The sequence below is a fragment of the Lactuca virosa genome, chromosome 4 (genome assembly GCF_052849685.1).
Source record: "Lactuca virosa cultivar CGN04683 chromosome 4, Lactuca_virosa_CGN04683_v6, whole genome shotgun sequence".
In the NCBI taxonomy this organism is placed as follows: Eukaryota; Viridiplantae; Streptophyta; class Magnoliopsida; order Asterales; family Asteraceae; genus Lactuca; species Lactuca virosa.
The window spans coordinates 243,488,964-243,508,760 of NC_136429.1; the positions used below are offsets into that span (position 1 = coordinate 243,488,964).

Genomic DNA, 19,797 nt, shown 5'->3' on the forward strand with positions numbered 1-19,797 from the left:
ACTCAAACAAGAGCTGCGCAATAGAGCTAGACCTAACCTTCTGAAATTATTTAATCCATGCAATATGTTGTTGGATTAGGTGTCTAAGCCCATAACTATTATTGGTATGTACTCGACCCGAGAGTAGCATGGTCCATTTGGGTTGCATAACACCAGGACAATTTGTTAGGATGGACTCTTGAGAGAAGGTTATATATGATTTATTAATATATTATAAGCTCTAATATATTAATATGAAATCATATGTTTTAATTAGTATTGATCAAGAATTAATTTGGAATTAATTTAGTGATCAAAAGAGACTAATTAAACCTATGGGGACTAATTATGATAATTAGTTATATTTATATGTGTTGAGCTTATGATTCATATTGAATTAAGTTTATGTATGGATACATAAAGAGTTGGGCCACATGAACCATGGATCATAATACCCATGGGTATGGATTTGGGTTATACCCATAACCCTTGGAATCCAACATATAAATATGTACTCCTTAGCCAAAAAACGCCTACACACATATTCTTGGAGTTCATGAGGTGTTTTGGTGCATGGAGATTCTCTCTCAAGAGCCACCTTTGTTCTAGGTGAGTTGTGAGCCATTTGAGGCATTCATACTTTTGGTGCTAAACTCTTAAGGCCAAATACAACAAGGTTTCAAGCTACATAAGAGGTATGTCATCCTAACTAGTATTTCATATTATTTATGTCAACTGCATGCTAGTTATAGGCTTAATGCTTTGGAAACACCATTACATGTATAATTAGAGAATACATAGATCTAAGGCAGTTAGGATTGTATGTGCACCATAGGATGTTGTAGTATACAAAACTCAACAGTGGTATCAGAGCCATGCGTTGTTTTCTATTATATTTGATGTAATTATTGGTTTTCGGAGCAAAAAAATTGATTTTCCGCTGTTCTGGACAGTGGACTCGCCGAGTCCACTGGGGGACTCGCCGAGTCCAAGAACAAATTTATCCAACTCGCCGAGTTTGTTCTTGCACTCGACGGGTTGGAGCCCCTGACAACAGATTTTCGAGTTTTTTTGGCCTGTTTTGGATTAGGATCATTACCACAAAGTGTTTTTGTTCATAAAATTTGATTTTGATGCTTTGGTAATGATTATCCTCATTCAAATAAAGGATAATTGTCAAAGTTTCAAGATTTGTGTTAGTTTATGTGATTAGCTAAGTTCTTGAAAATTGTTGATGTGAATTATCTTTGCTTATGAGTTTAATCTTGTTCATAGAAAAATTATTTGATTTTTGTGTTAATTGGAATAATTGATCTTAATGGTTTTTATGAACTCCATAACTTGTCCTCAAGTTATGGAAAATGAAGAGTTTTTTCATTTAAAAGCACATTAAGTCTCATAGGTAATGAAAATGGGAGAGTCTCTAATTTTAATGTCATCATAAAATGTTTTTTATGTCTTAAATATCTTGTCTTCAAGTTATGGAACTTGAAAAGTCTTCCATAAAAACCATATTAAACTCATAAGTTATGGAAACCAAAAGTTTTTTGAATTGTTCAAAACCTGCCCTCAAGTTTTGGAATTTGTAAAGTTACCCCCCATATATACTTTAATTCCAACCCTTAGAATTCTAAAAGTTTAAAATTCAACCCTTAGAATTTTAAAAGTTTTAAATTCAACCCTTATACTATTATAATATTATAGATTTAATATTTATATATATGTATAAGAGTAAGTCAGTCTTACCGTTAGTAGGCCTCATTCACGAAGCCATTCTATAAGGGGGGTATAAGGTTACTGCCTATAAAATGGCAGTTTAATGGGTGTCCACTCTCACCCACCGCTTCCTTGACTGGTGGAGGGTCGTTAGCCGAACGGGTAGGACAGGACATTAATTCTCCCTTCATTAAAAGTATAATGATAAATATAAAGTAACTAAACTTTATTAAATTCCCAATCTTAGTTACTTTAGGAAAATGTGAATTTGGTGCTAACCCGTGAAATTGCACTTTGCACATTGTTAAGTCGTTAGTGGAGCGTGTGTGGTTAACCGACACGCTAATCTGGGACTGACAATGTGTGGCAAAGGGTATTTTGATGTTAATCATAGATCAATGGAGCGTGTGTGGTTAACCGGCACATTGATTAGGTGGTTGTAACATTAAGTGTACCAAGTTAATTTGCATGGTTATTCACTCCTTGTTTGTGATCCTCGACATCCCAGTCACAAACTTGAAGGGCACAATCGAAATTTAAACATGCCATTGAATAGTTCAATGAATCTCAAAAGATCTAGGAGTTTCAATTCATTTAAAACCTAATGTTAGATTTCGTTTTTCATGGTGGAAATTGGTAAATCGTCATTTACCTACCTTCAAATATTTTGTAGCTTGGATTACGACATCCCTCTTCTAAGTTATAAAATATTGTGTTGGGTCCTAGCCTTAATATTTCATATTGAGTGTTATATTAAGGGCTTAAATCAACTAAACTTGAATTTCTCCCTCATAGATGTCTAGTTATGACAACTATGGTCTTCCATATCCTTTTGGATAAAGCTTTCCTAATGAAGATGATATCCCAAATGGCGATCAAGGTGAAAGATTAATCCCTTTGTTGTGCATTAATGAGACTAGAAATCATACTTCACTTCCTCCACCTCCTCCAATTATTCTCCCTAACCCACAAGTTCTTGAAAAGTGCAAGGTCACTCAATCCCTATTGGGAAGAAAAGCCTATATGTGCTCATGTCTTGGACATGAGGCTGCATATTGACAGGCTAAGGATGTTGGGTGTCGTCTTCCCAAGGAAGTTGGCTATTGACTGGGTCCTTCAGTCACTTCCCGAGTCGTATAGTGAGTTCGTTAAAGACTACTATCTGACAGATCACGACATGACCCTAATTGATCTTACTTATTTGCTAATTGCTGCTGAATCAGCAATGATTTGGCCCAATGGTCAAGAAAATATGATTGGAAGATCTACATCCCAAGCTGACATGGACATCCCAGAAAAGATTCCTTCTCCTAAAAGAAATGAATTGGCCATGGTCAAAAGTGTTGATCATAAGAGAAAGGCCAAATCTGAGACTGCTCCATGTGAGTCTGTGTGTTTCTATTGCCAAAGACAGGGACATTGGAATCGAAGCTACTCTGATTACCTGAGAAGTTTAATCGGATTGTATGGTTCTACTTCAGGTGAGTTCATTATCTAACTCTATTAAGTTCCTTATTGTTGATTCTTAATACATAATGTGACAAGTTTTGCATTTTGATGTTTTGTAGGATCATGCAAAAGGAAGGAAGCTTAAAAGAAGAGTATGCTGAATCTGATCGCGAAGATGGATTTCGATCGCATAGTTCGAAGATCGGATTTTTGAGCTGCTGCTTAGGAGTTATGATAGATTGCTTAGAAATTTGTAATAACATAGTTTTCATTTGAAGTTGCATTGTAAGGAAAAGTTTTCCTCATTTTATAAAGAAATAAAATTTTGTTTTTATTTTATATCTCCTTGCAATGACATTTGTGAAAATTGGTGTTTGTAAGTTTCTAATTTTAGCAATATGGGTTTGATTATTACATTTGTGGTAGTATCATAATTTACCAAATAAGGAAAGATTCTCATCACCCAAGTTTCAGTTGGATAGAAACTTGGAATCATGCAACTTGTATTGTGTGATGAATGAGAATTTTCATCTCTGGGAAATTAAGACTGATTCTTTGTTCACATGTATATGTGAGTCAAGTGAAGGACTAAAGGATCGGGTACACTTGGTTGTGCGCTGGTCAGGTCCACCACAAAGATCGATAAGACTATTCATCATGATTTACTAAAGTTTAGTAAATATGGTTATGCTTACAAGCTTAAGTATAATTCTGAATCATTGGAAAAGTTCAATGTATGGCAGAACGAATGAGAAGAATCAATTAGGCAGAAAGATAAAAGTTTATCCAATCTGAAAAGACGGGAGAGTACTTCAGTATCATGTTTTATGATCATCTTAATGATTAGGAAAAACCATATCACATTTGATCCTCTAAGGACATCTTAGTGCATTTGTTTGACTAAGAAGAGGAATCGTGAATTGTTGAAATGGTTAAATCAAACGATGAATCATACTCCAAGATCGAGCCTTGAGTGACATAATGTTAAGAAGGTTTAAAACACTTGTCAAATGTAAAGTAAAATGCTTTCTACTCTTGTATATTTGAAATTGGTGAGTTGTGATGTTTTGGATAAAACAAAGACCAACTAAGGCCAATTGTGTGAAGTGTTTGTCTTGATAAGAATCCACACTAACTCTTGAATATTTGCTTTGTCAAGGAATGGTTCTTGACAAGAGAATCTTATATGTCAAGAGGTCAGTGGGAGTCTTAAAGATCTTGAAAAGTTTCAAGAACTAATCAAGGGTATTGTTTATTACTAGCACACGACTTGAGGTTTATAACCCATCGTGTTGACATATTCTTGTTTCTGTGCCCATTCCAGTTAAAGTTGACTATGCATGTGAGTTCTATGAGTTCTCAGTTGTTTGCATAACTACTTGGAAGCAATGGTAGGCCCTTGTGCTGCCAGGTGGCAAGAAGTTAAGATTGAACGAGTTCAGTCCATATGAGTTTGGATTTGTCGCTAACCTCCTCTTGTGGTTATGTTTTTGACAAATTCATATGGATAGGAACACATACACCATAAAATCTAAGTGTCATAAGGTTTCTCTTCGATTCATGAAAATGATGGTGAGGAAACGCTTTCACTAAGAAGATTTTAAGGAGATAGAAATTGTGATATTTGCATTCTCAAATTCAATTATGATTACGGCATCCCATTTCATAATTCGAATTGTGAGTTATGGCAAAGGTCTAAACATTTGAGACTATGATTACGACATCCCTTTTCATAGTTCTAAAATTGTTTAGACACACATGTGAGCTATCTAAGGAAAGGTGTATGATTTTGGGAAGCTTAGATAAAGTCTTATCGAAGCATCTCGTATCAGAAACCTGAACTTTGGTAATGAAAGTCAATAAAGTATTGATTTCTAGAAGTCCAGCTGATTTCTGGTTACATGTCAAAGCTAGTGGGAGCATAAGTGTTATGCTGATAAGAAGATAGTTATCATGTTAGTGGGAGCATAATTATTATGGTAAGTGTTGTAAGTTAGCAATGTTAATTATAGAAAACAAAAGTTCAATTTGCAAGTTGCAGAGTTTGAAAAGTTGTTTTGCTATAATTAAGGGGGAGAAATTTATACTTCATTTCAATTCTAAAAGCTTAGATTGAGATTTTAATCAAATTTAGTCAAATATATATGAATGTCATGTTGGAATGGTTCAACATAAGGAAATTCTATATATGGAAATATTAATTGCATTCTCAATATTCGATTATGATTACGTCATCCCTCTTCATAGTCCGAATTTTGAGAACATGACAAATAAAAAAAATTATAGCAAAAGACTGGTCTAGGATCATGTCTTTATGTGAGACATTATGAATCGTATCCTATATGTTTCTATGTGTTCTAATGTTTCCAAATGCCTAGGGCATTAAGAGGGAAAAAGGAATAGAACTGGATATGACTAAAATGATTAAGCAATTGTCAAGGACAATCTGAAGGTTTACCAAAGATTGGTTGCTCATGGACAGTTGGAAGTATGGTGTAAATTTTGGAAGAACCATATTGACATATTCTGAAAAGAGGCAACTCTTGTTCAGAAGTGATAGTCAAAATGGGAATATGGAAATGTTCCCATAGGTGGTAGTTGTTCATTAAATCTGTGTAAGACTAGAAAACTTAATGCAAGAAGGATGTTCAAAGGAATGTACTTTGAATGTGAGACTTCATTTCCATGGAATTGCTCTCCATTGGAATACTTTGTAATGTCTGTTGCCAAGTCTTTGTGACTTTTGTGCATAGTCGTTACAAGAGGATCATTACAATAAGTTTAGAATCTAACAGATTATAGTAAATGACAAGAATTTGGTGTTCTTACATTTACGATAAGGATTTGGAATTGTGAAATGAGTATCATTGAAATGTTTTCAATTGATCTATTCCACAAAGTAAGGACCATAGGTAAACATAGTGTGCATGCTTGTAGCATGGGACAACTATTGTTTTAGTTCAAGTATTAAGTTGATTATTTGAAACATTATACAATGAATAATGAGTAACCGATATGACTCAAAAGTTTTGGGGCCATACAAGATTAGTATTATTGTTGTGTTTCACTTTGCATGTTTTGACTTCCCGAATAACTAGGTTATTCAAACCGTCCACAATCGATCATACTTTGGAAGTAGGTATTGAGGCAAGACTGTCATGAATGGGTCTGTAGTATGTCTAGATGTTTTAGACGTAGTTGCAGTATTCATGAGTGTTCCTGGAATAAGATTCGAGTATAGGATTAAACCCACGCTCATTTGAATCACTTCATGGATTTTATCACGAGTGATCATGAGATGATAATATCTTATATTCTTCAAACGGAGACGTGTGAGTTGTAGTTGCGAGTCGCTTGCACATTGACATATGTAAACGCACCAGTAACTTGGTTGTTATAAAACATATCGCTGTGTGTAATTTGATGAGTGAGTACAAGCAAGCATTTGGGTCGAAGTTTATCCGTTCCTTTTACCCCATGTGGATAAAAGCGATATTTGTGGGCCCCTCGATGATTTAGTGATGACAACCCTAAGCGCTCGGCTGAGCATGGACTGATTTGATTTGTTCAATTAGTCAGTCGTCATAAATCGGAAATCGGGAAACAACAAACGGACAGAGAGAATGATTATAATCCATGTCTCAGTCCATATGATATCTTGTAGAATTGAGGAATATATGATCCCTTATCTAATGGACATGTCATTGACTACATCAGAGTTCGACAACGGCTTTTAAGAGCTACGAATGCTAGTTGGGATTTTGGAGTCATATTTGCAATAATAGTTTTAGACTTATCCAAGTGGGAGACTGTTGGATTAGGTGTCTAAGCCCATAACTATTATTGGTATGTACTCGACCCGAGAGTAGCATGGTCCATTTGGGTTGCATAACACCAGGACAATTTGTTAGGATGGACTCGTGAGAGAAGGTTATATATGATTTATTAATATATTATAAGTTCTAATATATTAATATGAAATCATATGTTTTAACTAGTATTGATCAAGAATTAATTTGGAATTAATTTAGTGATCAAAAGAGACTAATTAAACCTATGGGGACTAATTATGATAATTAGTTATATTTATATGTGTTGGGCTTATGATTAATATTGGACTAAGTTTATGTATGGATACATAAAGAGTTGGGCCACGTGAACCATTGATCATAATACCCATGGGTATGGATTTGGGTTATACCCATAACCCTTGGAATACAACATAAAAATATGTACTCCTTAGCCAAAAAACGCCTACACACATATTCTTGGAGTTCATGAGGTGTTTTGGTTCATGGAGATTCTCTCTCAAGAGCCACCTTTGTTCTAGGTGAGTTGTAAGCCATTTGAGGCATTCATACTTTTGGTGCTAAGCTCTTAAGGCCAAATACAACAAGGTTTCAAGCTACATAAGAGGTATGTCATCCTAACTAGTATTTCATATTATTTATGTCAATTGCATGCTAGTTATAGGCTTAATGCTTTGGAAACACCATTACATGTATAATTAGAGAAAACATAGATCCAAGGCATTTAGGGTTGTATGTGCACCATAGGATGTTGTAGTATACAAAACCCAACATATGTAACTTAACATATTCATTTACTAGTTAGTAAAAGATAACTAGAACTCCTAAAAGCATAAAGCAAGCAGCATTCGAGCATCGAGTAAACATAATCAAGCATATCACATTTAGGCCATCACTGACTAACCTGTACTAGCATGCGGTTCATAGAGCTGAGATACATATAACAGGAACATAAGGCATCCTTCCTAGATCCTTAGTCCTAAACTAGCATGCAATCCTCATAAAGCTGATACACATATAATAGACACATAAGGCATCCTTCCTAGATCCTTAGTGCTAATCTAGCATGCAGTTCTCATAAACATATCATAACATAAGCTTGTATGGGTAATTTGGGAGTACTTACTTGAGCTCGGCTAATTGCATGCACCACACCCTTTTTCTCTTTTCAAAGTTCTTTTCTCTTTTCGATTTTTTTTTTGTAAAAATGATTTTCTTTTGAAAATTTTCATACCAAGTCCTTAGTTTGAGTTCAAACACACCCGAGAGTGTGCCCGAATCCCTCAACCCAAGGCTCTGATACCAACTTGAAACATCCCAAAAATATAGACCAAAAATTTCTTTTTAAAATCATTTATGAAAACCATATTCCAACCATATCATAATAAAACCATAAGTCATGTATCTCAAAACATCATCAAATCAATCAATGTATCAAAATCATATATCATAAATTAGAGTGAATTCTCCCAGGCCAAAAACAATGGTGTGTGCCATGCAGTCATCCCAAGCTCTTCCCCTTGCTAGCGGAAGTACCTGAAACCAAAACTGAAAACTGTAAGCACGAAGCTTAGTGAGTCTCCCCAACTACCACATACCATACACATATCACATAACATATCTTGGGCCCCGCCCTTGCTACATCGAGTCAGGCTCGACATCAGCTTTCCTGGCATTGAGCCCCGCCCGATATCGAACTCTATTCAGCATCGGGCCCCCCCGACATCGAGCCTCGCCCGACATCAAGCAAATCTCGGAATACATAAGAGCATAATCAGCAATACACATAAACCTAAGCACATAACGTTAACACTTAAACATTCCTCGGGCCCCGCTGACATCAGACCGTAACCCAGTATCATACTAACATTCCTCGGGACCGCGCCGACATCAAACCGAAGTCCAAAAGCATACAATACAAACATATGCAAGAATCACAAAGACATCACGCATACAAGCATTCATCAGGACCGCCCCGACATCGGATCGAATTCCGGAAAGCATATAAACCTACATCGGGCCCCGGCCGACATCAGATCATAGTCCGAAACTACTACTAGCTAAACGGGTCGGCCTTGGTGCCTTAGACTCGTTCCTACTGGAGGAAACTCACCTCGAATGCTAGCTGTGAAATCTCGTGTGAGGAATCTCTGACGGCCGCTCTAACGACTCCCCGACTAGCAATTTCACAATGACACTTAATCAAAACCTGATAATCCTTCTTAGGGTAAAATGACCATTTTACCCCTGGTCAAAGTCAACATCCTGGTCAAAGTCAAAGTCAAGGTCAACTCCCAGTCAACCCACCTCGTCGAGTTATCTCCCAACTCGACGAGTTCCTGTACTACTCAGACTCGTGGTCAACTAAGCCAACTCGTCGAGTCCCTTCACAAACTCGTCGAGTTCTACCTGGCATACAATCGGGACAACCCGACTTTAACTCATCGAGTCCCTTACTGGACTCGCCGAGTTCCCCTGCCTGTTTGGGCTATCTTAATGGATTCAGCCCCTATACTCCAGATCTAGACTTCATACTTCACATAAACCCAGGAAATACCCTTTTAAGGGTAAAGTTTCTGACTTTACCCATTAATACCACTTCATAAAGGGTTTAGCTCAAACCCTAATTCCTTGGGACCTAGAACTTGGTCCTTAACCCATCCATACACCAAACTAAGGCTTACAACCTCAAATCTAATCCCCTAACACTACTTGGACACGTAAAGTTCCCACCTTTTCCCACATGCATGGCCTTTTGGGCTAAAAAGGCCAATATGATACTCTATAGCTTGCATAGGGGCTCCAATGGCATAAAGTTTGCACCTTTATGTCATAACAACCATTCTAGGTCCTAGATCTGGAAGATTATCCACATGGGTCGTCCATTATCCAAAGGTTATCATTCTTGGGTCAAAACCTTCATAAAAGGGAAAAGAAGAGATCTAATGAACTAGAGGTCAAGATAGAAACTTGATTACCAGAAAATGTAGCCAATAAGTGTAGTTTATGGATCTACTCTCTTCCTCTTGAGCCTTCTAACTTCTTCTTCTTCTTCAAGCTTCAAGAACACAAAGATTGCTTACAAATGGCTCACACACTCACAAGATGCTCTAGGGTTTCGTGGATTAGGGTTTGGGACAAGGAGGCTGTAAATGAGGCTAAGGGGTGGGGGTTAAGGAGCTTAAATAGGGTGCAAAACCCCAAAATTAGGGTTTCATTCTGGCTGATCTACTCGCCGAGTCGAGGGCTCTTGACTCGTCAAGTAGATAGCTTAAACCCCGCGCATAATCTGCCTTCTACTCGACGAGTTAGGGTCACCAACTCGTCGAGCCCCTCTCTTAAAATGAATAAATAAGTAAGTTAAATGCATACCGGGAACCAGGCGTTACACTAAGTCTTAGTCTTATATTTCTTATGACTAATGATAGTCTAGATTCCTCAATAATCCCAATGTCTACTGATCTGTAGCTGATAAGGAGTAACCAGGTAAGATCATATTAAAGGTAGGGTCCGTTTGGTATACACAATATACTATTTGGAAATCCCATTTTAAGCATCTCACTCAATCTAACCTAAACATCACCCCCGTAAGTAGATCAATCCATAATATGACATGGAACCACTGATAAATCTTATTTATAAATTCATAACAACGACTATGAATATAAATATAAGTTACACTTGAATTAAAATAAGTGCAACTTAACTTATAGAGATTTTCTAGTGAAAGTTGGAAATTGCATTGGTAGAACTCCGACTCGAGAGATTCTACTTTCCGAGCTCTTAAATACTTCAGATCCTAGCTGAATACCTTAAATCCTAACGAAATATCGAGATGTTGGCTTTAGAGAGTTCAGAGAGAAATATTGTGGATGGTGAAGAATGAATGAGGGGGCTGCTACTATTTATTGGCAGATTTTAACCATACGTGTCGCGCCTTCCAAAGTGCGCGCCTCGCGTTTAAGGTGAATTCTCCCCTGTCATTTTGTGCCACGTGTCAACTTCTATGTGGTCCGAGTTGCCACCTTCTAGAAACGTGCGTTGCGCAAAAAGTTTGTAAATTTTGTAGTTTATTATACGAGCTCTGTTTTCGACATTCTTTATATCCACACGTAGCTATCGATGAGTACTACAACTTTCATTTAGACTCTGCCGACTAATTCTCAATTTATTTTTAAAGGTATATTTTTAATAGACTTAGACTGTTAAAGTCCGTGTAAAAATCATAACTATTTCATATAACATCCGTTTTCGACTGTCTTTATATCGACGGTCTCTTAATCACGAGATCTTCGATTCTCGTTTAGATTGTTTTTCCTAACAATCGACCGATCTAAGATTCGGTTTCTGTATCGCATACTGCTATACTGAAACTTCGAAAAATCATAACTTCCTCATATGAAGTCAGATTTGGATGTTCTCTATATGCATGCTCTCGGTTTATGATTACTACGACTTCTGTTTATGTTATTTATCTTAAATAATCTTCTATAAAAAACATCTATTTATCATTATGACGAATAATTATCCTATTATTCTTTAATCATCTAGCCATATCTTGCGGACGTTATAGTAGGAGAGATGGAGTGTAAGAGAGTGAGGGATCCCTTGTAAAAGTGTTCTTGTCATTTAGAGCTTGGATTATAGTTTGTGTGTAACCCATGTATGCATTATTAGAAGTGTTAATACCTTGGTGTGTTAATGATCATAGTTCCATCAAGATAATCAACGACACCCTCCCTAAGAAAAGAGACATCATTGATTCCAAGGAGCCTAAGGCCTCCTTTAGCTGCCCTAAAAACCACATACAAAGGAATCTACGTCAACGAAATCACTCATAGTAAAATGAGGATGCCCTAACACAATACCTTTTTTTGGCATCGACAAGGACTAAACCAACATTGCTAGTATCCACTGCCACATCATTAAATGAGTAACCTTGTTAGTATCAATGATATTCTCCACAACAACTTCACACACATATATAAGGCTCACCAACCATTGCACTCTCCTCCTAATCTAAATCCTTCTGATAATTGGACTCTAAAACATTGGTTATGACAAGTTTCTTCTAGAACCTACAACTATAGATAATCAAAAAGTGCAAAAAAACAAAATGTATGAAAAAACTAAATAAAGCAAATCGTCATTGTTTACATAAAATGCTGGCACAATACCCTTCACCATCCACAAAGAACTTATTCCAACGAGAGCGAGAATGTGTTCTAAAAATTTCTCTATAGGAATAGAATCACTCGCCAACTGGTTAGAGATTTCATGATGGGGAGGAAATAGTTATAGCCTAGGTTTTAGAGATAAAGCCCTCGTCATAACAAAGTACCTTGTATATCGGTAAATGGCTGACATACAACCAAAATAATGAATCCTTCAAATTCATCATAATTGAGGCATATATGTTGGTCTGTTGATAACACGTGAACCATTTGTTAGTGACTGTCAAATGATAGCATCAACAAAACATGATTGTCTTGGGTTGAACATACAACAATCGACACAGTGGTTTAATGTAAACCAAACTCCAAATAACATTTGGTTTAAGTTGCATAAAAGGCAAATCATCAAGACACACCACTTCACAAATAAAATAAGAAAGAGGAAAACGAATTCCTACCTCTACGACTTTCATATAAATGTCCACCTTCCTAGATAACGGTCCTATAGTAACATCATGTAGGGCACCGATAAATTCAACACCATTAATCTCCACCAAATTGTACTTCTCAACTATCAACAATAGCTGGGATTCACTTAGGTTAAAGCTAATACTACAAATATGTTGATCTTCATCTATTTCTTTTGAAGCAAGTTAATGAAATAAAAGTAAAGAATGGAAAACAGTGCAAGGGTAAACATGAGGAAAGAAAAACTACCATAAAAAGGCAAAAAAAAAAGAGGGGAAATGAGACAAGTATCTGAAAGAAGATAACAAAACAAAGATGACGCATTAAATGCTAATTGGCATAAATCCATCCAAAGCCATCATTCGAGTGGCAACGGGACAAAATGAAATGGCGCTTGGCGTTCTAAATCAAGAGGTTGTGTTTACATCAAACCAAAAGCATGCTAAATATTGACACGCCGGTACAGTTCAGACTGGGGGGCTTAGTGGTGTATTACACCAAGTAGTTGGACCACAACATTTGATTCTGAATCAAGGGAATTGCTATTAAGTGTTCGGACTCACAATCCAACCCTAACGCCAAAATTACTCACCATCAAGACAAGCGTCCACAAGTGACATGAGGTTTTACAACCAACATCAAATCATTTTTTGTCTGTCTTCTAAGAAAAACAAAACGAACATCCTGCCAACAAGCATATTGTGCCAACTACTTCTTCAGACCATATGGCAAGTCTTGTCTCCCCGAAGTATAGTAAAAATACCGTCTGCATGGAGGATCTTAGTAGGCCATTATCTCTTCACCATACATTCTCACACAATCTTTCGACTCATATAATGATGTAATTTGGGTTAACCCGAGACTTACCCAGATTACGACTGATTTTAGCTCTTTTTTTAGTGATCTCACCAGGATACACCATTTCACCTCATGCTCAGAAAGACCCCACACCATCCGTTCGGACCTGGCTGTATCAATTTAATTAAAACCAGACAATATATTATAATGACACAGTATCTAGTTGAATACATATTTTTATATATATCTAAGTTTTGTTAGATGAATGATGATTGAATCAAACACTAACAATAACATTGGGATTTGGGGATGTTTGGGTTCTTTATCTACAAGCGAGAGGGTATATTCTCACGTACATAATTATGACATTTTTGACGTGCCAAATGTCATAACCTTGCGGTTGAAAACTGCACGATTAAACGTTAATCCAGGCAAAATCTATCCCTAATAGACCTCTTCTATTTTTGGAAGCAACATATGTCTCTACAATTCCACCAAACTACGCAAAAAAAATTTGAAACCTCGTTTAGTATCTACAAACCTATCTTCTCCATCTTTCTCTCTCTAAACAACCCTAGAGAGAGAAGGAGGTGGATCATGATCTACGTATTTCGTCAACATAGGTCATGATCAATTCGTTTCTAGTCATTTCATCTCTTTCTCTGTCAACCCACAACCGATTTAACCGTCCTCAACAACCTCTCTCTTCGTTTCCTAAATCATTCCAAAAATGGCATTATCGAAAAGATCATTCAAGAATTTCGTGGTAGAAGAGCTCGGTGAATTCCCTCATTTCCTGCTATGGGCTATTCTCGAATGGATACTAATCGCATCTCTTTACATCGATGGGCTCCTTGCGTTTCTCTCGAGCGTATTCGCCAAGATTTTCGATCTGGAACCACCATGCGTGCTCTGCACTCGTGTCGACCATGCACTCGTGTGTAAGGACCCGAATACTTATTACAACGACTCCATATGCGAGTGCCACAAAAAGGACATATCTTCGTTAGCATATTGCCATATTCACAGAAAACTTGCGGATATCAAGAACATGTGTGAAGGTTGTTCTTTTGCGTTTGCAACTGAGAAAGAATCTGATATACAGTCGCTTTTGGGGAGGATGCAAAAAGAGAAGGATGGGTTTACTGAAGACGATAAGAAGGTTTTGAAGCCTGTCAATAGGTGTTCGTGTTGTGGTGAACCTTTGAAAATGAGAGCTGCTTCTAAAGATTACACTAGAAGCCTTTCAAACCTTCGTGCTTCAACAGCATGGAAAACCGAGGATTCACGGTATACAGAGCTCAGATTTTTATCAGATACCGAGCCAGATATGCGAGAGTACGACTTCGGTTTAAGCACATATGCAAAATGTGAGTTATTTTCACTACTTGCAAGCAGAGATACACAGACCGGTTTGAAGTGCAGTTACAAACGACAAATGTAACTTAATATATATTTGAAAAATCCCAAGTAAAAATGTTTTTTTAGGTTATAATTAAAAATTGTTCAAGAAGTTAATAATGTTTTGTTGGTGCTTTTTTAAAAAAAATATAGCGATATTAAGTGCTAAAAGTTTCTATAAGAATAAATAATTTTTACTCTTTGGACAAATTTTTTTGACATAATTATAAAAAAAGTTTGATTCTATCTGAAATTGATCTAAAACAGTTTGTTCAGGTTTAAAGTTGATTCTAGCCCGCTTTAAAACTGTTCCTTGCATAATCAAAGATGGAATTGTTTTTTCAAGCGAGGACACATTTTAATATTGGACTGTTATGCCTATCTCTACTTGCAAGTCTGTTTCTTTATCATTTTTTGATGAATGTATGTTAGAAGTTGACAAGAAAATTTGAACAATTACATTACTACAGATGACGAACTGCATGAAGACTGTTGTAGAACTCCAAATTTGTTAAAAAGTAACAAGTTATTTGGGATCCCACTAACAGATTCAGGTTCAGTTAGCCCGAGACGGGCTAACAGGATTTCAAGAAAAGCATCAATGGAAAAATATGATTTGGCATCAGACAATGATGAAGCTTCAGGAGATGGTGATTCGAGTCTTCAACAGATAAAGAAACAAGCACGTATAGATCAAAAGACTCTTATGAAACTGTCTATGGAACTTGATGAAGAAAGAAGTGCTGCTGCTATTGCAGCTAATAATGCTATGGCAATGATCACACGGTTACAGGCTGAGAAGGCATCTGTGCAAATGGAGGCGTTGCAGTATCAAAGAATGATGGAAGAGCATGTTGAGTATGATAAGGAAGCTATTCAAATACTTAAAGATTTGTTAGCTAAGAGAGATGAACATTTAAAGGTTATGGAATCAGAACTTCAGAGTTACAGAGAGAAATATGGAGAAATTAGGAAAGTAGGTAGCGATCAATGTGAAGCTGATGCTGATGAATATTACCAGGAATGGAGATCTCAATCTTTGTCATCTTTCAGTGAGAAATCCGAATCCCGGAGCCCTTTAAAAGATGATCATGATCATGAGTTTGAGAGCCCTTTGGTGAAGGATGATGATGATGATTTTGAGTCATGGAGCCCTCTAGGAACGGATGGCAAAGATGGTGATCAGAGCCACTCCGGAAGGGGCACCTCATCGTTAGATTTTGAAACTGAAAAATATCAGCTTTACGAGATGTTAAAGAATCTTGAAAATCATATCCAGACATCTTCAATGGAGGATGAATGGGACGATGATGAAGATAAAGATATAGGTAATATGATTTCTATTCTTTACTTGAATTCATTTTTTTTTACTTTGCTCTTTTAAAGTTCATTATTAATATAGCTTTATTGTGGATTGGCAGTTAAAGAAAATAGGGCAACCCTAAATAGAGAGATAACCGTAATCAGGGAGAGATTGAGAGCCTTAGAAGCAGATAGCGGATTCTTGAAGCATACTGCAATGACACTTCAAAAGGGTGAAAAAGGAGCTGAACTTCTAACAGAGATAGCTCAACATCTACGGAAGCTACGTGATCACTCTGATCAATTAAACAGAATAGATGCTTAAATTTTTCTATACTTGTATGCTAACTAACAACACTATTCTCAGTATACTACCATGCATGCATGATTTTATTACAGAAAAACTTATATTTCTTTTGTTTGTGTTATTTAATTAGGTTTCTAGGTACATATGATATATTTTGGAAGGAAAAGCAACCAAAGGAGCCAGACACAAGTTGTGGGGAACTCTCAAATCTCAACCTCGTGTTATTAGGATCCTGGTAAATTTCAAGACAATCAGAGACCTCGTAAAGGCCCATAAGTCTATGAGTTTCCCTAATTTTAGACCATATATCAGTTTCAGCTTCACGGTTTTCCAGTTTATGTAACTTATTAGTTGGTATAAGTAAAAAATTTCAATTTCCATGTCATAGTAGATGAGATATGTGAATAGTTGCATAGGATTATCAAGAAGTACACATGATCCAGCTATACAATAAGGTTGTATAGCCGGATTATACATTGCATACACCACCTATCTATTAAAAAACTAGTTCATCCATCTTCCACAAACACAGCCAGCTAAACCAAATGTTTTACACCCATCATAAACCAACTTTAATTTTATTAAATAATAGTCTATAAATTTCTAAGACATAAAAAAGATTAAGCTATGATAACTCATATATATATATATATATATATATATATATATATATATATATATATATATATATATATATATATATATATATATACACACACTAATACCCTTGAAATTCAAACCAATTTGAGTTTGAAAAGAAAGAGTATTCCTAGCCTAGGTTTCAATTTCAGTTTGCGAAGTTGTAGGATGAATGACCTTGCTCAAGAATGGGAGGCAGCAGTTGGTGGTCAAAGAAGCATGATGACCATTGTCGGGTATGGTTTCTATAGTTGTATTGTGTGCATTGATAGTTGTTTTGTTCTTCTTTATCTTTTCTGATTAGAGTAACTTATGGGATGTATATTCTTAAATAATGAAACAGCAGAAGCAGATGGTAGAAGAAGCATGATGATTGCTTTGTTTGGTTGTACCATGTGGGAGGTTGTGGTCTTTATTGTTCTTCTTTTCCTGATTTGAACAAGTTATGCTTCACCGGGAGTTTTTGCATAGCACTGACTAATCACATAAGGCATAATAGAGGAATGTGTTGCGAAATGAATCATTATAACTGTTAATGACGTTCCTAAACCCAAGTTGGCATTATTATATTTATGAGATAATGCAACATTTTGAGAAAAGTTGCAATTTTGCTATGTTGTTTTATGCATTGCAAGCTTTTTAATTTCCTAACCATAAGGAGGTTTAATTTTAGTTGATTTAGTATTCTCTTGTATGGATATGTATAAAGTTGTTCAGAAGCGAGAATATAATTTATTCTATCTAATTTTCATGTAATTCCATCTATTTTTTATTTTATTTTATTTTATTTTATTATTATTAATTTTCTATTTTTTTATCATTTCATCTATTTTTTCTATTTTATTTATCATTTCCACTGTCACGAAGATCTAAGATAATCAATATTCTTGCTTCCTTATCATAACTATTGTGTCGATCTTGAATCTACATCTTGAATTTTTAACCGTGAATCCCCTAACCGCAATCTTTATATAGTAAAACAACGTATTTTCATGAGGTTTAGTACATAAGCTTAGGTGGGGCTGTAATGTATATTCACTTTTCCATATATAACTGATGTTTAGGACATAAGCTTAGGTGGGGCTGTAATGTATATTCACTTATATATATATATATATATATATATATATATATATATATATATATATATATATGGGACGATTCACTTGATCAGATAAAAAAATAGAGATCTTAAGATTCAACCTCAGTTATATATTTCTCATTTGTCGTTCTAACGCTCCAGCGTATTGGCAACAGCGAGACATGCCTAATCATAAATGATTATATATATATATATATATATATATATATATATATATATATATATATATATATATGTTCACAAATTTAGTAATTATATATGATTATGACAGTTGGTCGTGGCAAAGGTTGCAGTGGTGTAAGTGACAGAGGTGCAGTGGTGGGGTCGGCTGGTGTCAGAGATGGTGGTAGTGGTGGTGGCTGAAACATCCCAATAATACGGTCCAAAAATTTCTTTTTTAATTTATAATATAACCATAGTAATCTAAAACATCTCATAAAAACATAGATGATAGTATCTCAAAACATCATATCAAAACACTGTATCAAAATCACATGTCCAAATATCAGAGTAAATCATCCCAGACTAAACGCTATGGTGTGTGCAATGCAGTCATCCTGAGCTCTTCCCCTTACTTGCGGAAGTACCTGAAACCAAAACTGAAATCTGTAAGCACGAAGCTTAGTGAGTCACCCCAATCTACCACATACCATACATATCACATAATCACATAACAACATAACTTGGGCCTTGCCCACTACATCGGGCCCCGCTCGGCATCGAACCGTAGTCCGACATTGGGCCCCGCCCGTCATCGGGCCCCACCCGGCATCGGAACGAAATTCGGCATCGGGCCCTGCCCGACATCGAGCAAAGCTCGGTATACATAACAATTCATATAACATAATCATCTAGCATACATATAAACATTCCTCGGGCTTGCCCCAACATCAGACCGATATCCGGAAACATTCTAATAAACACATGCAAGAATCACGAAGACACCAAGCATACAGACATTCCTCAGGCTTCCCCCGGCATCGGACTGAAGTCCGGAAACACATAAACCTACATCGTCCACAGCCCGACATCGGGCCCTAGCCCGACATATACTAACATACATACACAAGCCGGCATTGGTGCCTTTGACCCGTTCCTAATGGAGGAAAACTCACCTCGCAAAGCTGTCTGTGAAATCTCACGGTGTGGAGTCTCTAACTGCTACTCCAACGACTCCTCGACGATTATTATCACAATAACACTTAGTCAAAATTCAATAATCCTTCTTAGGGTAAAATGACCATTTTACCCCTGGTCAAAGTCAACAGTCTGGTTAAAGTTAATATTCTGGTTTGACTCACCTCGCCAAGTTGGCCCATCAACTCGTCGAGTCCCCTAAATCAAAAACCCTGAAATCGCGATCCAACTCGTCAAGTCATCCTCAGACTCGTCGAGTTCTACCATGTACAGAATCGGGACAAATCAACTCAACTCATCGAGTTCCTCTATGGACTCGACGAGTTCCTATGTCTGTTTGGGCCATCTTAACTGATTAAGCCTCTACACTTCAGATCTAAGCTTCTTGCTTCTCATACACACTAAAAACGTCTTTTTAAGGGTAAAGTTTCCAACTTTACCCATTAATACCCTCTTTTGACGGGTTTAGCTCAAACCCTAACTCTTTAGGACTTAGATCTTGGTCCACAAGTCATC

At 36.5% G+C, this 19,797-nt stretch overlaps 1 protein-coding gene across 6 annotated transcripts; it reads left to right on the forward strand.

Moving 5' to 3' along the window:
* The first annotated feature begins 13,891 nt into the window (after positions 1-13,891).
* On the forward strand, positions 13,892-17,690 carry LOC145168780 (putative myosin-binding protein 5). Of its 6 annotated transcripts, none has more exons than XR_013742083.1 (6): positions 13,892-14,763; positions 15,265-16,122; positions 16,216-16,435; positions 16,534-16,638; positions 17,195-17,278; positions 17,386-17,690. XR_013742083.1 is itself a non-coding variant. In XM_079087480.1 (4 exons), exons 1-3 carry the CDS (start codon positions 14,124-14,126, stop codon positions 16,419-16,421), a joined length of 1,704 nt encoding a protein of 567 aa, XP_078943606.1. In that variant the 5' UTR covers positions 13,892-14,123; the 3' UTR covers positions 16,422-16,435; positions 16,534-16,946. The 6 variants fall into 6 exon arrangements, 1 of the variants encoding a protein (XP_078943606.1); XR_013742084.1 differs by having other exon boundaries at positions 17,204-17,278; XR_013742086.1 differs by having other exon boundaries at positions 17,204-17,278; positions 17,389-17,690.
* The last annotated feature ends 2,107 nt before the right edge of the window (positions 17,691-19,797 follow it).